This window comes from Arachis ipaensis, chromosome B4 (genome assembly GCF_059453495.1).
Source record: "Arachis ipaensis isolate K30076 ecotype BB chromosome B4, ASM5945349v1, whole genome shotgun sequence".
Lineage (NCBI taxonomy): Eukaryota > Viridiplantae > Streptophyta > Magnoliopsida > Fabales > Fabaceae > Arachis > Arachis ipaensis.
The window spans coordinates 116,466,902-116,489,680 of record NC_142439.1 but is presented as its reverse complement, the minus strand read 5'-3'; the positions used below and the strand labels follow the sequence as shown (position 1 = coordinate 116,489,680).

General features: G+C 37.2%; 1 protein-coding gene across 1 annotated transcript; it reads left to right on the top strand.

Annotated features, from left to right (window-relative positions):
* The first annotated feature begins 999 nt into the window (after window positions 1-999).
* LOC107636928 (uncharacterized) lies at window positions 1,000-4,103 on the top strand. The gene is made up of 5 exons (XM_088484813.1): window positions 1,000-1,074; window positions 1,166-1,724; window positions 1,826-1,893; window positions 2,521-2,905; window positions 3,908-4,103. The coding sequence occupies exons 1-4, from the start codon at window positions 1,000-1,002 to the stop codon at window positions 2,635-2,637; spliced, it is 819 nt and encodes a 272-aa protein (XP_088340939.1). The 3' UTR covers window positions 2,638-2,905; window positions 3,908-4,103.
* Window positions 4,104-22,779: the final 18,676 nt, after the last annotated feature.

Below are 22,779 nucleotides of genomic sequence, written 5' to 3'. Positions count from 1 at the left end.
AAATTATTACGAAAAAATGATTTTTTGTAATAATAATTAGTGATTGTTACAAAAGAATAATGAAGTTGTTACAAAACATGCTAATATTTTGTAACAACTTGATTTTTTTTGTTACAAATTATATTAGTTTTTGTAACAAACTGTTGTTTGTTACAAAAATTTGAAATATTTTGTAACAAAAAGATAAAGTAGTTGTAAAAATTTGAAATATTTTGTAACAAAATATCTTTTTGTTTCAAAAACTTCAATTGTTTTGTAATAAAAAATTAATTTATCACAAAATTTAACATTATTTATAACAAGTTATTTGTTTGTCACAAAATGTAAGTATATTTTATAACAAAAAAATTATTTCAAAATGTTAAACACTTTGAGAATAAAAAAATTATTTATATAATTATTTTTAGAATAATTTATTTTGTTTGAAAAGTTAAAATATTTTACATATTTTAAGTAATTTTTATTATGAATAAATTATGATTTATTTTATTAAATTGAGCTCTAAGAGATTAATTTATTATGAATGATTAAATTATTTTTTATAAATACTTTAAATTTAAGTTAATTTTATCATAATTAGTTGTTTTATTAACTTTTACTTTTAGAGATTAATTTATTAGAAATGATTAGATTCATTTTTATAAATACTTTAAATTTAAGTTACTTAATATTTATGTACAATTTTTATTATAATTAGTTATTTCATATAAATTGAAATTAAAATTCTGCTGATAGAAAAATAATAAAAAGGTATATAATTTAATTAGATAATTGATATTTTAGATTTAAATATAATATATAAAATTTGATGAATATGTTTATTTTATAATTTAAATTAAAAATAATTTATCTCAAAATATGTTTATTTTATTAAAAAAATCAGAAACCTTATTCCCAAAATGAAGAACCTAACCCTAATTTTATCCTTCCTTACCAAGATACCATCACTCAGCCGCACCCTATCACATTTCATCCCCTTCAACGTAACAAATTTCAGAAATGAAAAATCAGAGAAATGAGAGTGATGCAGAGGAGGAGAGATCGAGCAAGAGGACGCCGCTGCTGTCGTCGTGGGTCGTTTCTACCGTCCCTACCGTCGCCCTTGGAGACCGTTCTTGCTGCAACTAAAGCTTCCACTGTTGCCGACGGGTTACTCCCGTCGTAGAGCCTTCAACGTTGCCATTATCCACCCCTGGAAGGGGATCTCATCGCCGCGCTCTACTGCCACGAAGCCGTCGCGTCTTGCCGCCAAGGGTTTCGTCGCCGTCGTGCCTTGCCTCTGTCACTGCTAATCCACCGCCGCTGCTGCCAGGTCCCGTCGCCATCACCATCACAGGCAGGAAAGGGGGAAAACGAACAGAACGTGAGGGAGAGGAGGAGTTCTCATCGTTGTTATACGCCCAATTATCACTGGTGCTTCCAATCCCACCGTTGCTGTTGCGCCGCCGCCTCCGGAGTTCGTCGCCGTCGCCAAGGTCCGCCGTCGCCAAGGTCCTCCGTGAAGAGTAACGCGAATGGAAAAGAAAACAAGGAAGCTGCTAATGGGGATTTGGGAAAATGGCTTTGTTTTGCCTCTGCCTCTAGGTTCCGTAAGTTGCCAGAGTCCTCAGCTTTGATAGGTAAAGCAAATTTTTTAACTGGTTTTTTGTTGCCTTTGGGTTATTTCTGCAGACTGCTCATATTTGATAACATAGAGAATGGAAGCTTAAAGGAGCATCTCAATGGTAAATTTTGAAAGAAATTAGAAGGATTTTAGAGGAGCCTCTCAATAATAATTGGAACTATTTTTATTTCTTTATTTATTTCAATGTTTGAATGCTGGTAGATCCCTTGAAGACTCCCTTAAATTGGAGGATGAGGTTGCAGATTGCTAATGAAGTTGTAGCAGCACTGGTAAGCTCTTTAAACAAAAGCTTATCAAAGAACCAAATTTTCCTAATGTGTTTTGACTTGAAACTGCACTCTTCTTATCATATTTTTCTAATGCAAGTAATTTGAGGACTATGAAAAGTTAATGTCTCATTGAGTTCATGAATTGCTATTGGATGCGTGACATCCCTGCTAAGCTGTAACTGTTTAGCATTTCTCATTCTTGGCATTTATGATAAAATAAATATTGGAAACTATCGTACTTGGTTTCATGGAAGCGAGTGTAAATTAGTTTCTGAATATATATATATATATATATATATATATATATATATATATATATATATTCAATTTTCCTACCTTAAAACATGTTAGTATATAGGAAGATTAAAATTTTTACAGAGTTTCCAACAGTTGTATGTTTCATTCAGTTTGCCAATGAAAAACAAAAGCTTAAATGTGTATCTACAAGATAGTTCTATATGACTTAGCCTATTTCTGAGTTCTTTCTTTTGATTGATATGATTGTAGAAACATGAATATATGAGGCTGTTTTGTCACTTATATCTGTGACAAATTATTTAACGTTTCACAAAAGTTGTGAAACATGATTCTGATTTTGGACTTTTGTTGTGTTGATTGTGGCTGCAGGAATACTTGTTTCTTTTTAATGATCCACCAGCATATCATGTCTCCATCAGCTCAAGCAATATTATGTTAGATGAGAACTTTGCAGCTAAAATAAGGAAACATTTCTTTTCTCACTAGAACTAGCATCTTCTATATTTGATAGACATGCCAGAAGTAAATAAAGCACTTCAATGTTAAAATAGTGTGACACCAGATTTTCTTCTCTAATACAGTTATTAGATTTTGGCCTTCTTACTCCCAGTGCAAACTCTGTCATGATGCCGAATTCAGGAGGTCCTTATCTCTCTACAGAAAATAAACCAGTGAGCCTGACAGTGAGCCTGAAAGGGAAAATGAGAAAGAAGTTGATAAAAAAGCTGTTGTTACAAGCCTCTTAAGTGAAACGGTAAGTGGTTTCACTGCAGACTTATGTGGATAAGCATGATGAGTCATTTAAGTAATCCTTGTATTTGTGTGTGCATTTGTTGTTGAATAATTTCTCACATTAAGTTGTTATTGCTGCTCTATACTTGCTGTTGCTTGCTGCTGATTTTTCCCCCTCATTGCTTGCTTGTTGAATGATTGTTAAATTCAATGAGAAAGGAAATGCTGCTGAGTTATTGTTGTTTGTGTTGGAATAGATGATGGTTGCTGAACTGAGATTAGTTTTATTGATAAATCTGTTGCTGAAATCGTTTAGTTTGGCTTGATTGATTTTCTGTTGAATTAATGGATAAACTGTTGTGCCCCTGCTGCTTGCAAGTGTAATGGTTATTGACTTCAATGAATAGAATGCTGCCTGAATCCATTACCTTTGTTCATTTTACTGTTTTGGGTGCTGTATGATGGGCCATTGATTGCTGTTCTGCTGAGTGCTGCTCTGTTTCTTGCTGGTTGGATTGGTTTTAATTGTTTCCTCATGTTTTCTTGCTGGAATTGGCTTATTTACTTCTTTCCTATGAATTCATTATGATTTTTTGTGTTTTTAACTGTCAAAGAATTCATATGGAATTTGAATTGATTGATTAAAATTGTGAAATAGGCAAATTTACTGCTGAAATGCTGCCGGAATTTATCTTAAGCTGTTTTCAATATTCATCTTTGATTCAATTAATTGATTGAGTTGGTATTTAATTGCTTTTGGTTTTCAACTGTTGCTAAGATCAATTGATTGATTATCCGGTTAAGTGCTTCACTGTTTTGGTTGTTGGAAGCTGGAAGCTTGGGTTTTGTTATTCACTATTTGGTTGCTCAATTAAACTGCATTGTGTTGTTTGAGCAAACAAGTTCTATTTGACGAATTTCTGTGTCAAAATAGACCCTTGTTTGCTACATGATTTCTGATTGCCTTAAGATATTTCTTTTGACTATGCACCTAACTTTTTGTTTCGGATTTTCTTATTTATAGGAGTGCTGAAATGGTGACCACATGCTACTTTGAGGGCTCAAAAATATTTTGATTCATAGAGACACTAATCTATGTTAGAACTTTTAACTTTTGGTTGAACTTGTGCAAGACATATAACTTGTAGAACTAATCAATGTACTCACTAATGTTATTTTGTTTTAAAACAATTTTAGCTAAATGAGGCATGTTTGAATTATGTATGTTTTTACATATTATATAAATGTAGACTTGCTTAATAAAATAGTTAATATATTAGTTAATTAAAAAAAATGTTACAAAATCAAGTTACATTTTGTAACAAAATTTTTTAATAGGAAAAAATAGATTGTCACGAAAAATACTTTGAAGATCAAAATTTGTTACTACTTTTGTAACGGCTTCTGATTTTTTGTATCAGAAAAAATTGTTACAAAACATCATATTAAATTGTAACAGTTCCATTTTTCGTTACAAAAACTTTTTGTAACGGGACTTACTGCAACGGCTCCTTTTTTGTTACAAATACGCCTTTTTCTTGTAGTGATAATATCTAATTTTTTTCAAAAGTAATACTAAGTATACACTAAAATTAATTATTAGTATAACATATAAATTAAAATATAATATATATATTAAAATAAATAAAATAATACATATATTTATACATAAATACATAATGACTAATTATAATATACAAGTAATATTTTTATTTTTCCAAATACCTAAACTCTTTTAAATATTACCGCTTACACCATAAACGTTAAGGCGGCCACTTAAATGAAGTCGTGAAAAATGATTTCCGCTAAAGTCGCCATTCTGATTTGAACAAGTGTTTCATCATGATTTTCTTATTAACTTGGTTTGGTTTTATTGAACCGTATTGAACCAAACTATTTTATTGAATCTTATTGAACCAAATTATAGGTTCAAATTATATGGTTCAAATTTAAAAATACCAATATATTTTTAGAGTAATATTTTTACTAGTAAATTTGCTTAATGTTTTTGTCCTTCAATAATAAAAATAAAATAACTACAAAGTAAGTTATAATTTGTATATCTAAATATAAATAAATTATAATAAAATAAATTATATTAAAAATATTAATTAATTAAACAGTTAATTTAAACTAAAAAATTAGATAATTAGTTATATTTATAATTAAATAATTTTTTACTAAGTGTTAACAATTATAATTTTATTAGTTAATGTTAAGAATGGTGTTTCAATTGTAATTAATTGTTTAGTATAATTTTTATTTAAAATAAAGTATTATTTTATTTAAAATTCACTATTGTAATTATAATTGATTATACATTAGAGTATCTCCAATGTTAGTTCTAGTTTCAATTTCATTTTGGATTCTATAAAAATATTTGTAGGATCATATATTATAAATAGTGATTTGAAATTCAAAGTGAAAATTTGTTCCTCCATTACTCAATCTTAGATCACTTAGAATTTTATATTTTTTTAATTATTTTATCAACATAATTATTTGAATGACAAAATTTTATTAGTTCTCCATCAAAATGATATTGTATCTTTAAGGTGAATTTAGAATATGATTTAATCTAAAATTTTTGTTTGTACATATAAATAAATGATAATTAGTTATCTGATCGAATAAAAAATTGAATATCATTTAATTAAGTTCATAATAATAACAACAAGAAAAAATGTTAATTAGTTCTTAATATCAAACTTAGATATAATTTGATGTGATCATCTAAAGTTGTATTTTACACTTTTAATTAAGTATCAATTAGTAATTTTGAAATTTTGATCGAACTTAAAGTATTATTACATGTAAAGTTCAATCTAGCACTCAAATCTAAGTGTTATTTTGTTGTTGAGATCGAATATAAACCACAATTTGATGTAAAGTTCTCCTTTTTTTTTTTTAAGTAAAAGAGCTCAACACATTAAAGTGGAGCAAATAGTATCAAACAAACAAAAATACAGGCAACTCCCACAAACTCCTTGAACAGAGGAACAACATCCCCACGTCATCTCTGGCATAGCCATCAACAACCCTAGGGATGCATACCTCCCCACTCATCGCAGCTAAGGATAGACAATGTAATGATATCTTCTACGCCTTTCTTTTGATTCTGAAATATCCTTCTATTTCACTCCATCCAAATATGCCAAATGATCGCACAGAAACACCTTAATCGCTGCTTTCGATCCTCTTTCCTTCGTGGCTCATCTGTCCAACTCAGGAAATGGTCCTTCATTAACCCCGGGACAGCCCATAGCCGGCCAGCCATAGATAACCATGCACTCCACACCTGCCAAGCAAAATCACAGCCAAGAAACAAGTGATGGACCTGCTCAACATCCTTATTACATAAAACACAGCTCTTATCATATTGGCTAATAATCCCGATCCGACTTAGCCGTTCTTTTGTGTTCACCCTGCCGACCAGGACGAACCAAGCAAATAGCTCAACCCTTGGTGGAACCAAACCTTTCCAGATGGTCTTTGTGAAGCTGTAACTGGTTGCCTCCTCTGATAACATTCCTTCTTGTAGCACCTGCACAAAAGAATTAGTCGAAAAGATACCAAGTTTATCATATTTCCACACAACTCTATCCTCCCTGTTACTCGCTAGCCTCACGGGTCTCAAAGCCTCATTTAACTGACTCAGAAGGTCTAACTCCCATTGAAAGAGCTCCCTCCTCCATTGGAGATTCCAAACCCACTCTAACCCATCCCAAAACCCACACTCCCCAATTACCGCCCCACATTGGTTTGAAATAGAGAAGAGCCTAGGAAATCGATCTTTCAAGGAACCACACTGCAACCAAACATCCTCCCAAAACCGGGTCTTTCGGCCATCCCCAATCTCCATTGCCAGACCTGTGATCATCTTATCACGCAGATGTTGCTCCTGAAATTCTATATGGCATATATCCCTCCATGGGCCTCCTCTAGTAGGCAGCGCTTGAGAAGACAATAACTCATTCGGCCTCAAGTTATTACAGGAGCAGATCACCTTCTTCCACAATGGGCACTCTTCCTTAGCAAAATGCCACCACCACTTAAACAATAGTGATGAGTTCCGAATCATAGCATCCCCTACTCCCAGCCCACCATATTTCTTCGGGGTCTGTACCAACTCCCATTTCACCAACGCCATTCCCTGCCTCCCATCCTCCCTACTCCATAAAATTTTTTTCTGTAGAGAAATTAGCTTCTTAGCAACTGCCTTAAGCATTAAATTAAGTGTGAGTTAGTGATTTAGATTAAATTTAGAGCATCACTTTAATTTTGATGTGACATATGCTCTTACACATGTAATTAAGTATCAATTAGTAATTTGAATTAAATATAGAATATCACTTCATATATAACTAAGTGTGATTATTATGAACATAAATTAAAAGTTAATTTGTTATGGAGATAACAATCAGAACATTATTTGATGTGAATTTTGCTATTATTTCTCTAATTAAGTGTGATATTAAGTTTAGAATATTATTTCATAGCAAGTTTACTCTGGCATTCAAAAAATAATATTAATTTATTTTTTATGAGATTAAATTTAGAATGTGAATTCATAAGAATTTGTAAATTAAAAATCTTAAAAAACTCACTTAAATTTAGAGTATGATTTGTCATAAAAATTTTATTTGTACATATAAATAAATGATAATTAGTGATCTGATTATATAAAAAATTGAACATAATTTAATTTGAAGTTCATAATCATAATAACAAAAAAAATTGTTAATTAGTTCTTAATATCAGATTTAGAGTATGATTTGATGTAGTCATATGAATTTCTGTTTTGCACTTTTAATTAAGTGTAAATTAGTGATTTCAATCAAGGTTAAAGCATTATTATATATGAAATTTACTCTTATACACTAAAAATTAATATTAATTAGAAGTTGAGATTCAATATAGAACATAATTCAATGTCAAGTTCACCGTTGAATCTCTAATTAAATGTGAATTAGTGATTTAGAATAAATTTAGAGTTCTATTATATGTAAATTAATTATTTAGATAAAATTTTAAAAAGTTATTTTGATATGAAATATACTCTCAAACATTTATAAATTAATAATTCGAATTAAATGTATGATTATTTGTAAACCTAAAACTAAAAGTTAATTTGAGATAGTATTTAGAATATTATTTGATGTGAATTTTACTATTATTTCTCTGATTAAGTGTTGATATCAAATTTATAATATTATTTCATAGCAAATTTACTCTTACATCTAAAAATTAGCATCAATTTGTTTTTTTATGGGATTAAATATAAAACATGAATTGATAAAAGTTTTTTATTAAAGATCTTTTAAAAAATCACTTACGAAAATCTTTAAAATATTTACCCAAATAAATTTTGATTGTATTAAGTTATTTATTTTTTAAAGAAAAATCAGAAATTAATATGTTGTCAAAATTAGATATATTTATCAATTAGTAATTATGGTTTAGGTTATTTAACATTATAAAAATTCATAGATGAACTTTTGAATTTGTATTAATATTTGATTTGTGGATACAAAAATAATTTGCAATCAACAAAATATCACTCGACATTCCTTTTTATTCTTTCATTAAGACACAAATTACAAAAAAAAAAAATAACAAAAAATTTTTTAAAATATTTTTATTATCTACTTCTTTCAAACTATGGTAAATACTAAAACAGTTTTTCTTAATCTTTGGGAAAACTCCAATTTCAAGTCCTAACAATTTTGCATCAGAATGACTAATCCTAGCCCTAAGCCCAACTCCAACCCTAACCCTAACCCCCTTTCCAAATTCCTAAATCTATGTAGTTGATGGGGTGGCTACTAGTGACATTGACGGCGTGGACCTACATTCCTCTCTGCTTGCCTTGTTCCTTCTTCTGCGTTAGTACTCATCTCTGCTCGTGGGAGCTGTGCTCGCATTCTTCTCTAGTCGGAGTCTTCTACTCACATGCTTAGTCTCTCTGCCTCTGAAGTCTGAAGCCTTGTCCCCCTGGGTGCTCCCGTGCTTGTTCGTTAACTCTCATGGTTGCCGGAGAACATTGCGAGTCAGTTCAGGTAGGTGGTCTCTGTTATTATGTTTTTCGCTTTTCATTGTGCATTGTCTATTTTCTACCGGCTTTCTGTTATTCTTATGTATAATGGTTTTATTGGTTTAGGTTTTAATAGTTTTCTTCTTGAATTACTTGAAGAACAAAAGTAAAGTTGCTCCCTGGATCATTTACATGATTCTTTTGGTATTTGAAATAGTTGAATGTTGATAGACGGTGTTGAAGCAGGGCTAAGATTGCTGTGAAGCTAAAATATTGAGGTATGCTTCAAACACCAACATCTCATTTCATTTTTATTTTCGTGTACTTCCTTTAATTTTTTGCCCCTTAGGTGACAAAAGAAAAGACGGGGGATAAAATCGTTGCACTCCAACAATTAATGTTGCCATTTGGAGAGGTGAGTTTTCTATTGTCTCATTAGATGTTGTTATGAAATATATTTCTATTTCTATATTTTCTATTTGGTGTATCTCCTGATGCTCTCATTTGTGTTTGAAGGAAACGACTTCTTTTAGTGATTCCCTTACGAGGTTCGTTCGAACCATTGTTGCTGAAGAGATACGTTCTTTATCCTCCACAATAAGCGACCAGAGAAAAAAGATTGATGCAATCTTGTCTATTGTTTCATCTGGACTCAGATCTGTTGCTCATCATGTTGATGATGCTAGTGCTGATGAGAATATTACCGTGAGTGGGCCACCTCCATTAGTGATAGCTCATACAATCGCAAAAAAGGCTCCATTGCGTCGAAAATCATCAAGGTGTCCTTTGGCTCAAAAGCTCGAACCAGATTGCAAACCATCTGGTCCGTTGAGTGATCATGAAATCAGCGAAAACGCTGGCTTGAAACGGCGTAAGAGTACCACTAAATGCAGAGGTCAAAAAGCAACATCATCGATTAAGGTTAGAAACTCAATTAATTGGCTTGATTTGGATGTTCATCTTCTGACATGGGTTTTTTCCCTAAATAAACTGAAAACAGTGGGGAAAAAAGGGTTTTACTTTCCTTTTCTGATTCACAAAATCCTAAAAATAAAAATAGAAACCAATCAACCCCTTTGGTATGTAGATAACAACATCTCACTTTCTATTTTATTTAAATTATTGCAGATGATTTGATGTGAAAAAAATGAATGAAAGCCAGATTTCAAGATTTTAGGACAAAATGAAAAAAAAAAAAACTAAATTAAGCAAATACAAGCACTTAATCAAAGGCGCTACACTCATGTGATTTACTCTTAAAAGAATAAACAATATTTAAATAGGTGAAAGAGATTATTCGTTAATTTTTTTCAATTTTATTTTATCTTAAAAATCCTCTCTGACGTAGAAGTTGCATCTTGTAGAAGAAAATCCCCACATGTGGAGACTTTAAACTACAGCGAGGACGTCCATGGCTATATGAATCCCATGATTTGGTGAACATGTATGGTGATGAGATGTATACGGTAATAGTCCCCTCTTTCCCGCATATCCTGTTAAGTACTCTATGTCTCTGTTTTAAATACTTATACATGTTTCTATCCAAATTGATAGTGCTTGGAGGTGTCATTTAGGCCAACATCGGAAATGGTTTTCATGGGTATTGAGTTGGCTATTTTTGCCTATATCTTTGGAAATGATTATGACCCCAAGTAGGTCACTTCTACTAATTTTGGAGATTTGGAATCAAACACTTATTTCATGAGATATAACTTGCGATTTTGTTATTAATAGAGAGATTCTTGTGCCTAACGAACATTGTTGAGGAAGCCGGGAAGCATTGATGACCCTTTGTCTGAAAAATCGGGTTGGAGATAACATAAGTCATGAAGTAATTCATGTGATATACCTTTTTTACTTTGTTGAATTTGATTGATGACTGACAATTTCTGGCTCGTCAAATGTAGGTTTTGAATATGGTGGCATCAATGCTTATGAAACATGCAGCAGTTACAGTGGAAGGCAATAAATGGTTCCTCCCAACCACTTTTGCTATAAGTTTCTAATGGCATAAATCATTTTGCTTTTGATTATGGTCATTATTTATTTATTATCCCAAAATAGTTTAGGTTAAACTTTGATTTCATATTACTCTTGTTATGGTTAATATCTTGTAGCAAATAGCACTCCAACAACAACATATTTCTGTTGGGACAATGGAATACATCAAAACAAACTTTATGGGCAAGGTTGAAGACCTCTCTAAGGTAATAGACTATCTTGATGAGTTATTTCAACTGTGGTAAAAAAATAATTAACTCTTTTTATCCTTGTAACTAATAAATGATTTAACCTAATAAGAGAGATATACGTACCTATTAATGTTAAAGATCATTGGTTCCTAGTAGTTGTGGAAAAAAGTAGAGGGTTGATTACATATCTAGACTCTCTAAAGTGCTTAAAACAAAGGCACGAGAGGATGAAGGCAATATATGATGTGGTGTGTTCAATGGACTTTTAACCTTCAAAAACATATCACTGTTTTGATTGTGAAACCAATTCCATGTCAAATTCATTTCTTTGATTTTCAGATTTCTTTCTTAGAGAATCTACTATTGGACGATTGGTTTTACCAATCAGATAATACTAAAAGGCCAATGGTTTCTGTTCCGAGGGTTACCTAAAACTTTGGGTCGATCTCAGACGAGATCTTCTTTGCTGGTCGAAGATGACGTGTCCGACTGGTGAATGGCGGTCGGAGTAGTCGTGTCCGACTTGTTGTACTGGTTATGCTTCTGATCCTTTGTCACCGGAGGGTGGTGGTACCTGCAAGGGACTCCGATGCTTAAGTTAGCAAGGGTATCAAGCAGGTTTTTAGTAGAATCAGAGTATGAGTTATACCTGGGTGCTCCAGTGTATTTATAATGGTGAGGAGTGACCTTCTTGGAAATAAGATAGTTATCTTATCTTATCCTATCTTATCCTTGAGTGAGGTCATCTTATTTTCAAGGGAACTGCCCTTATCTCTGTAGGCTTGGACTGCCTTTGGATTTGGGTCGTGCTCCTCTGTTTGGGCCCTACTTGGGCTTTTCCTGGCGATTTGGCCAAGCTCTTTGAGTGAGGTCGGATAATCCTGACCTGAAGAGGTCGGTTGACTTGTCGTCTGATCATCCCGGGTCGGACAGTTCGACCCAGGGTATGAACAGTGCCCCTGCTCGAGTGTGGTCTTCCTTTTGAGGTCGAGTCCTTAGTTTTAGGACTTCGATCCTTTCTCTGGTGAAGCCGAACTCAAGCATTTTGTCGATTTCTTCTTTGTAGAGTTTCCCTTTGAATGCGGAACGTTTTTCTTTAAATTTTCATTCTTTTGAAAACGCGCATCTCCTTGCTTTGGGAATGCGCGAGGGTTTAATAACCTCATTAATTCTTTTAATGCTCCATTTCTTTTGCCTCCCACGTTCATTTTGAACTTTTCACAAAAACGGTTTCCTCTTCTCTTTTGCTGTAACTTCCCCTTTTTCTTTCTACCTTTCTGTTTTGCCTGAGACTTGCATTTTCGCGTTTCTCTCTGCGACGCCGTTTGGTGATTGTTGGTGCTTTCTTTGCTTTGAAAGGTGATTCCGGATTCTGTCTTTTCCATCTTCAATTTCTTCAAAGCTTTCTCCCTTTTTCAGGTTGGTTCTTCTTTCCGCTTCTTTACTTCCTTCGTCGTTCTTCCTTTGCATTTATTTCCTGGTAAAGTTTTGATTTTGCTTGTATGTTGGAAAGCTTGAACCTTTTTGCGTCGTCTTGCTTGATTGTTGCTGTGATGCATGTTTTTTGGAGTTCCTTTCGACTTATGTACGCCTCTTGGTGTTTTCCCTGATAGTTGATGCTTTTTAGGGTTTTGAAAGTTGTATTTGCCTCAGTTTGCGTCACCATTTTTGGAGTTTTGGGATAATGAAACTGTTTGATTCTTTGGGAAAGGATTGCACCTTTAGGTGATTTTGATCTGTTTGATGTTGATAGCTTCCTTAGTAGTTTTGTTGAAAGATGGCTTCTTTTGATGGCTTTTTGAATTTTGTGGCTTTCTTCTCGGAGTGTCGCTTTTGTTAAAAAGGGGTTATTTTCTTGTTAAGAGGTGTAGAGATGTAGGCTTGTAGATTTTCCTAAGTCCTTGTTCCATAATTGCCTCCAAAGGATGCCCTTGGATCTTTGGTGTGGGTCTTGGGATGTCCTTTTTGCTGTTTGTGTTGTTCTTAGCCATATTGTTCGAGCTAATTTCTTTGTTATGGTCGAGCTGTTTATTTAGTAATTCCTCTCTTTTTACTTTGCTGTAGGATTAGTTGACCATGTCTTCCTCTCGTAAAATATTGTTGAGACCTCCTCCAAAGTCCCCGAGGGCATGTCCGATTGGATGGACTCCCTTGTTCTGATGTGTGTTTCAATTGTTGATCCTGAGTATCTTGTGGAACTTAGAAAACGTCACCGTATCTGTAACCATAGAGACCAGGAGAAAGATTATGAGTTGGTAGCGCCGGACTCCGAGGAGAGGGTTTGCTTTCCTTCTCTGACCCAAGGGGAGCGTCCCTTCTTTTATGCCTATGACTATTTTTTCAGCCAGCTGAACATTACCTTTCCCTTTACTTTCTTTGAGACTGACTTGTTATGATCGTGTAATGTGGCCTCGTCTCAGCTCCATCCGAATTCCTGGGGCTTCATCAAGATCTTTCAGTTGCTTTGCCAAGAGTTGGATGTCACACCTTCTCAAACTCTCTTTCTGTATCTTTTTGTCTTGACTAAGCTCGGGACTACCAAAAAGAAAGCTTCTTGGGTTTCTTTCAGGTCTGCCCAAGGGCACAAAGTGTTTTCTATGTATGATGAGTCTTTTAGGGATTTTAAGAATTACTTCTTCAAGGTCCGAGCTATCGAGGGAGCTCGGCCTTTTTTCTTGGAATCAAATAGTGAACCTGCCTTCCCTTTATGTTGGCAAAAGAATGTTGTAGTATCTAGATATACGTGGGAGATGCTTGATGAGGTTGAGCAAGATTTTGTGACTTTGTTGGAGGGGATTTGGGGACAACCTCCTTATCTCGATACAAAGAGATTTTTAGGAGACCCTTCTCTTGTCCGAGCCGAGCTGGGTAGTGGTCGACTTCTTTTGACTTACTTGTTGCTTGTTTTCTATTTCTTCCAGCATTGTAACTTTGTTTTGTTTGTATTTTTCAGAAATGGTTAAAAATAATGACTCCATGAGGGCCTTTAAAAAGGCGAGGAAGGCTACAGCTGCCCAGAACGTCTCGGCCAAGGTGGCTGGGGAAGGATCTTCTCATGTTCTACCAAAGCCATCAGTACCAAGCTCTCCTGGACCGAGGAGGATGATTCCTATCCCTCGGGTCCATGTGCTCGATCCTCCCCAAGCTTTTGCTGCTGTTTCTTCTCTTACGGCCATTCCTCCTTCCAAAAGACCTCGAACTGTTGAGCCCTTCAATATAGATGCTCCTGATTTCGACGCTGTTGGGTTTGTCGACCAGCAGATCGGTCCCTATGGTGTCATTCCTACTAACGATGTTTCTCTTCTTCGTCATTTGGATTTTATAACTCGGAGCAGCATCAAGATGGCACATATGGGGGCAGCTCTGTATCGAACCGCCCAAGATCTTCCTATCCATGCGACGAAAGCCTTTATGGAGGAGGCCAAATCAGAGTTTGACCGGATTAAGGGTTTGAAAGAGGAGCTCGAGGTGAAAGTGACCAGGTTGGAGAAGGAGTTGGAGGGTGAAAAGTCTAGAGCTATTGCTTTGGCGGCCTCTGCAAAGTTGGCTGAGGATACGGCGTTGAAGCATAAGGAGAGCTATGTCACCACTTATAGGGAGATGATGGATCTCAGGGAGAGTTTGGAGTCTGTTCGAGCTGATTATGCCGAGCTCCAAGGTCATCTTGTAGCCAGTGTTAATGCTGCTTATGAGAATTTGAAGGAGCAGGTTCGAGTTCTTGCGCCCGAGCTCGACCTTACTCTGTTCAGCTTGGACAACATTGTGAAGGATGGTAAAATTGTCCCTGATGACCCTGATGATGAAGATGATGTCGAGCCTCCTCCTGTGCCTGCCACCAAAGTCTCCGTTGCACCTACTTCTTCAACTCCTGCAGCTGAGGTTGGTCGTCCCGAGTCAGATCCTGATTGTTAGGTCCTGAACCGGGATGATGGGACGGTAGATGCAGTGCCTCTTCAGACTCGTCCTCCTTCACGTCGTGATACTGCAACTGGGAACTCTTTGGATCCTCTATGATTATTTTGGATGTTTTGTATATAGCCTGACCTGTGGGCTTTGAACTCTTTTTATTTTGTAGTTGATGCTCTTATCTTCTGGATACTTTTAGTTGCTTTTTCAGCAACTTTTATTTTGAAAAAACAAAGGTAGTTTTTTAAGCCTTCTGGGGTCGACTTCAGGTGGCCTTTTTATAGCAACCTTATTTCTCTTTGAGATATGCTTTTCTACATTTTTCTGAAAATTTAGGGAATCTTGAGAGTGTTGGAGCCTTGTTGTCCAATCTCTTTTGATTGCCTTTTGTGTTTTGTTTTCTGTTTGGGTTGAAGCTAGCTTTGTGCAACTAGTCTTCTTTGCCTTCTCTGATATGGTGTCGGTAATTTGATTTTTGTGAAGTCATGGCTTTCTGGGTCCGACTTGGGTCCCTTATAGCGCCTGCCTTCTATTGTCCGACTTCTTGGATTATAACTTTTGGTAGCTTTGCTGAGTCGACTTTGATCTTTTCTGAGTTATTTCTAGTAATCCATTTCTCTTGAACATTGGTCAGGTCTCTTTTATGGATTACTTTTTCATAACTTCTTGGCTTGGGCCGGCTTCATCATGTCGGTCCCTTCTAAGTTATTTCTAGTAATCCTCTTTTTGGACCTTTGTCAGGTCTCTTTTAGGGATTACTTTTTATAACTTTTCGTTTTTGGGCCGACTTCATCACGTCGGTCCCTTCTAAGTTATTTCTAGTAATCCTCTTTTTGGACCTTTGTCAGGTCTCTTTTAGGAATTTACTTTTTATAACTTTTGGTTTTTGTGGTCGACTGGTCCGACTTCTTCTACGTCGGCTGGTCTTTAAGTTATTTTTAGCGACCTATTTTTATTAAGACCTCGTCAGGTCCTTTCTATGGATCACTTTCGATAACTTCTTGCATTATTCTGTTTTGGTCGCCTTTTCATCTTTGCCGTTTTCATAAAAATTGGGTTTGATCCCCGTTGGTCGACCTTTTGATGAATTTGATTTTCATCTTTGTTGGCCTTTACCGTGATCGTGCAGTAAATTTGATTTTCAATTCCTACCGATCTGTAGCTTTATAATCGGGCGATGAATTTTTTTGCATTTCAGCTTAATGCGTCTTGATAAGGGATTTGTAGAAAATCTGAAAAACTTTATTCAAAATAGGAAATATGCAAATATATACATGTGGGAGTTTTACTCCTCTAAGTTAGGTATTTTACGAATCTTGGCTCGGTGCCTCATTAAAAAATCTTTTCAGGAAAAAGAGTGCACCTTATCCTAAGATCCTTATTACCTCTAACTATAATACCTTCGTAGGTTGCAAGCGTGCCATGACCTGGGAAGCTCTTGCCCTTCAATTTCGGACAGTCTGTAGTAGCCCTTTCCAAGTACTTCTATGACTCGATAGGGTCCTTTACAGTTTGCTGCCAGCTTTCCTTCTCCAGGTCGAGTTGTTCCGATATCATTTCGGATTAGGATAAGGTCATTCTCGGCAAAACCTCGCGGCACTACCTTTTGATTGTATCTTGAAGCCATTCGTCGTTTTAATGCCTCTTCCCTGATCCGAGCTTTTTCTTGGATTTCTGGAAGTAGGTCGAGTTCTTCCCTTTGAAGTTGGGAGTTGGCCTCTTCATTGTAGTGGATCACTCTGGGCGATCCTTCTTCGACCTCCACTGGAATCATTGCCTCCATTCCGTAAGGTAACTGGAAGGGTGATTCCTTTGTGGTGGAGTGTGGAGTTGTCCGATATATCCATAGGACTTGTGGGAGCTCTTCGGCCCAGGCTTCTTTTGCAACCTGTAATCTCCATTTTAGCCCGGCTAATATGACTTTGTGGCAGCCTCTGCTTGTCCATTGGCCTGGGGGTGTTCTACGGATGTGAATTGGTGTTTTATATTTAGATCAGCTACCAACTTTTTAAAGCATGCGTCTGTAAATTGAGTGCCATTGTCTGTGGTTATAGAGTATGGAATCCTAAACCTTGTGACAATGTTTCTATATAGGAATTTTTGACTTCTTTGAGCAGTGGCGTTACCTAGGGGTTCTACCTCGATCTATTTTGTGAAATAGTCTACCCCTACTATGAGGAATTTGACTTGTCCTAATCCTTGAGGGAAGGGTCCGAGAAGATTGAGCTCCCATTTTGCGAATGGCCAGGGTGAGGTTATGCTGATGAGCTCCTCTGGCGGGGCGATGTGAAAGTTGGTATGTTTCTGACATGGTGGACATGTCTTCACGAATTCTGTTGCTTCTTTTTGTAAAGTCGGCCAATAGAATCCTGCTCGGAGTACTTTTTGGTAAGTGTCTGTGCTCTGAGATGGTTGCCACAAATACCACTGTGTACTTCTTCTAAGACTTCTTTTGTGTTAGAAGTCGGCACGTATTTTAATAGTAGTGTTGAAATCCCTCTCTTTTATAGAGTACTATTTATGATGGTGTAGTATTGTGCTTCCCGTTTTAACCTTTTTGCCTCCTTCTTATCTGTAGGGAGTGTTTCTATTTTGAGGTAATTAATTATGGGAGCCATCCATCCTTGATCCAGACCTGTTATGGCTAGGACCTTTTCTTCTTTCGAGATTGACGGGTTCTGCAGCATTTCTTGGATGAGACTTCTATTGTTGCCCCCTGGTTTGGTGCTGGCTAATTTTGAGAGTGCATCAGCTCGAGCATTCTATTCTCGGGGTATGTGGCGGACCTCATATTCCCCGAGTTGTCTGAGCTGTTCCTTGGTCTTGTCCAAGTACTTTTTCATGGTGGGATCCTTGACTTGATAATTCCCCGCTATTTATGAAGTGACTACCTGTGAGTCGCTGAAGATGATAAGCTTTTGAGCTCCAACCTCTTTAGCCAGCTTCAAACCAGCTAGTAGTGCCTCATACTCAGCTTGGTTGTTTGAGGCAGGAAACCCGAATTTGAGGGAAAGTTTGATCTGGGTTCCCTGGTCGCTTTCAATTATCACACCCGCGCAACTTTCGATTTTGTTTGAGGAACCGTCTACATAGAGATTCCATTCTGTAGGGATTTTTGGGGTGTCTGTAAATTCTGCAATGAAGTCGGCCAAATATTGCGATTTGATGGCTGTCCGAGCTTCATATTGAAGGTCGAATTCAGACAACTCGACTGCCCATTGTAAGATTCTTCCTGCTAAATCTGTTTTTTATAGAATGCCTTTTATGGGCTGGTTGGTCCAAACCCTGATAACGTGGGCTTGGAAATATGGACGAAGTTGTCGAGATGTTAATATGAGAGCATAGGCGAATTTTTCTATTTTTTGGTAGTTCAGTTCGGATCCTTGCAGTGCTTTGCTGATGAAGTATATAGGTTGTTGCCCACTGTCGTCTTCTCGGACCAATGCTGAGGCTACTGCCCAACTTCCTACTGCGAGGTACAATATAAGTGGTTCTCCTTCTCGTGGCCGAGTTAGGATAGGTGGTTGTCCCAGGAACCTTTTGAAATCTTAGAAGGCCTGCTCGCACTCCGTTGTCCATTCGAACCTCTTTCCCTTCCTTAGAGTGGCGTAGAAGGGTAGAGATCTTATTGCCGATCTGGCTAGAAATCTGGACAAGGCTGCCAATCTTCCATTGAGTTGTTGTACCTCTTTGACGCAAGTCGGGTTTTTCATATTGAGTATGGCCCGGCATTTATCTGGATTCGCCTCGATTCCTCTTTGCGTGAGCATAAAACCCAAGAATTTGCCAGCTTCTACTGCGAAGGTGCATTTTGTAGGGTTAAGTCGCATGCCATGCCTTCTTATAGTGTTGAATACCTGGGTGAAGTCGGACAGTAGCGTCTCTTCACTTTGTGTCTTTATTAACATGTCGTCCACGTAGACTTCCATGATTTTCCCGATGTGGTCTGCAAAGACCTTATTCATTAATCTTTGATAAGTGGCTCCTGCATTTTTGAGTCCGAAAGGCATGACGATGTAGCAGTAGTTTGCTTTTGGGGTTAAGAATGAAGTTTTTTCTTGATCGGGTGGGTACATCGGGATTTGGTTGTATCCCAAATAGGTGTCCATAAACGAGAGGTATTTGTATCCGGAGGAGGCATCCACCAGAGCGTCGATACTTGGGAGTGGATAAGGATCCTTTGGGCATGCTTTGTTGAGATCAGTGTAGTCGGTGCACATCTGCCACTTCCCATTTGATTTTTTCACCAAGACGACGTTAGCTAGCCATAGTGGGTACTTAACTTCTCTTATGAATCATGCCTCCAGTAAAGCTTGTACCTGCTCTTCCACAGCTTGGGATCATTCTGGTCCGAGCTTTCTACGTCTTTGCTGTACTGGCCGAGATCCTGGGTAAATTGCCAGTTTGTGGCACATTAATTTAGGCTCTATGCCCGGCATGTCTGCGGCCTTCCATGCAAAGAGGTCGACATTGTCTCGTAAGAACTGTACGAGCGATTCTTTTATGTCTCCTTTTAGGATTGTACCAATATTGGTGGTTTTGTCTGGGACATCTCCGATCTGGACTTTTTCTATTTCGCCGTCGGGTTGTGGACGAAGTTCTTCCCGTCCTCGAACTCCCCCGAGTTCGATGGTGTGGAATTCCTCTCCTCTTCCTCTAAGGTTTAGACTTTCATTGTAATAGCGGCGCGCCGTCTTCTGATCTACTTTTATCGTAGCTATTCCTTCTGTAGTTGGGAACTTCATGCACAGGTGTGGGGTCGAGACTACTGCACCGAGCTGATTTAACGTTGTCCGACCTATTAGGGCATTGTAGGCTAAACTCACGTCGACCACGATGTAGTCTATATTGAGTGTCCCTGACCGGTTTCCTTTTCCAAAGGTTGTGTGTAGTGAGATGTATCCAAGTGGTTGGATTGGAGTGTCTCCCAGCCCAAACAGGCTGTTTGGGTACGCTCTGAGTTCTTTTTCTTCCAGGCCAAGTTTATCGAAGGCAGTTTTGAACAAGATGTCGGCCGAGCTTCCTTGGTCTATCAATGTGCGGTGGAGATTTATGTTGGCCAATATGATAGTGATGACCATGGGATCGTTATGTCCCGAGATGATGCCGGATGCGTCCTCTTTAGTAAAAGTGATTGTGGGGATGTCAGGTGCTTCCTCAGCTCCCTCGATATGATATATATCTTTAAGATGTCTTTTGCGAGATGATTTGGAGATCCCTCCTCCCGCAAATCCTCCGTGTATTATGTGGACATGTCTCTCAGGTGTACGAGGTGGTCGTTCAGTCTGTCTGACATCTTCGTCCCTTCTTCTTTTTCTTGGTTCATCTGCTTGGCTGGCTAAGTACCGATCTAATTTTCCCTCTCTTACCAGTTTTTCTATGACATTTTTTAAGTCGAAATATTCGTTGGTAGAATGTTCATAGATTCGATGGTATTCACAATATTCAGCCCGATTTTCTCCTTCTTTTTTTTGAGTGGTTGAGTTGGGGGTATCTTTTCAATATGGCATACTTCTCGGTAGACATCTACAAGATATACCCGAAGAGGGGTGTAATTGTGGTATTTCTTGATCTTTTCTCCGTGCTGATCTTCTTTTTTCTTGGATTCTTTATCCTTTTCTCGGGAGGAGTAGGAGAATCCAGATTTTGAGGTCTCTCCTAGTCAAGAGTTTTCCTCCATGTTGATGTACTTCTTTGCTCGTTCTTGCACTTCGTTCAGAGATGTGGGATGTTTTTTCGATATAGAGTGGCTAAAAGGTCCCTCTTGCAAGGCATTGATGAGACCCATAATGGCGGCCTCTGTTGGTAGACTTTGTATGTCCAAACATGCTTTGTTGAATCTTTCCATGTAGCTGCGAAGACTTTCCCGATCTCCTTGCTTGATTCCTAATAGACTTGGGGCATGCTTAGTTTTGTCTTTTTGGATGAAGAATCTGGCCAGAAACTTCTTGGCTAAGTCGTCGAAGCTTGATATGGACCTAGGGGCAGATTGTCGAACCATTTAATTGCTGTCTTTGTTAAAGTAGTCGGGAAGGCTTTGCAGTAGACTGCATCTGAGGCGTCGGTAAGGTACATTCTACTTCTGAAATTGCTGAGATGATGGCTGGGATCTACTTTGCCATCGTATAAAGTCATGTCAGAAAGTTTGAAGTCCTTTGGGATTTTGGTCCTCATGATCTCTTTGGTGAATGGGTCTTGGTCCTTACGGGAGCTATCTTCGTGACCGGATCGAGTAGTTTTGGTCTTGAGATCTGCTTCGAGTTTGTCCTCTAACTCGTGGCATCGCCTAACTTCCCTTCGTAGGTCTCTCTCAGCTTCTCGTTGATGCTCCACCTCTTTTTCGATTTGTTTTAGGCGGTCTTGAAGTGCCTTCATAGCTTCCGCGTTTCGCGAATTCTTGTCTTTGTTAGGTTGAGGAGTATTTTTTGGTGTAGTATCCGCGTTTTTGTGCGGCGTTCTATCATCTAGATCAGAGTTGTGGTCATTGTCAAGGTTGTCCGCCATAATGATGGGATGACTTCCAGGTTTCCCGGCAACGGTGCCAATGTTCCGAGGGTTACCTGAAACTTTAGGTCGATCTCAGACGAGATCTTCTTTGCTAGTTGGAGATGACATGTCCGGCTGGTGAATGGCGGTCGGAGTAGTCGTGTCTGACTTGTTAGACTAGTTATGCTTCTGATCCTTTGTCACCGGAGGGTGGTGGTACCTGCAAGGGACTCCGATGCTTAAGTTAGCAAAGGTATTAAGCAGGTTTTTAGTAGAATCAGAGTATGAGTTATACCTGGGTGCTCCAGTGTATTTATAATGGTGAGGAGTGACCTTCTTGGAAATAAGATAGTTATCTTATCTTATCCTATCATATCCTTGAGTGAGGTCATCTTATCTTCAAGGGAACTGCCCTTATCTCTGTAGGCTTGGACTGCCTTTGGATTTGGGTCGTGTTCCTCTGTTTGGGCCCTACTTGGACTTTTCCTGGCGATTTGGCCGAGCTCTTTGAGTGAGGTCGGATAATCCTGACCTGAAGAGGTTGGTTGACTTGTCGTCTGATCATCCCGGGTCGGACAGTTCGACCCAGGATATGAATAGTTTCAAAGTTCAAATTTCAAGAACCAGAGGTGCCCCAACAAGATGCTCAAGCGTAAGTATCATAAATCAATTACCTAACCCATGATATAATTTAGGATGATACATACTATGTAAGTTAAATGCTTAAATTTAATTCTTTGATGGAGGAGGCATTAATTTGTTGTAAAAAATAATGAAACTCTTGTTTTTTAAGCAATGACTGTGTTGTATGGGTTGCACAATGGCAGACACTCTGTCATCTATGGCGGTGTGGTGCCATACCGGTATGATCACATGTCCAATTTGCATTATATGCTACAATTTTTTTGTTTTTGTAACATCTATCTCAATTTAATGATGGAGGTATACGGATTCAATATTAGGTGGTCAACGATTACAGTAGAGTAAGGATGGCCATAAACTTGGTGTATGGACCTCACAATCCAAGGAGAGAAGACATTCAAAGACTTGCTATTGAAAATTGGAATAAGATGCCAAAGAATGTCACTCAGTCTTAGGATGTAATCTTTCAAAGTCCATGTTAAAAACCGTATAATTTCTAAAATTTTGGAAATATAATTATCCATATTGCCTTGTGTTTTTTCACTGCTAACCCCTATAATGGGAGAATTTTTATGCCCAGAAGTGATGATGACATGATTAGTATATCTAAATCTAACTGGGTTCTTCATTCTAATA

Bases quoted from the DNA above. Each gene is read 5' to 3' on its own strand.
- LOC107636928 (XM_088484813.1), top strand. From the start codon at position 1,000: ATGAAAAATCAGAGAAATGAGAGTGATGCAGAGGAGGAGAGATCGAGC. The intron at 1,075-1,165 runs GTCGTTTCTACC...CTCCCGTCGTAG, and splicing joins CGCCGCTGCTGTCGTCGTGG to AGCCTTCAACGTTGCCATTA. The intron at 1,894-2,520 runs GTAAGCTCTTTA...TTGTGGCTGCAG, and splicing joins ATGAAGTTGTAGCAGCACTG to GAATACTTGTTTCTTTTTAA.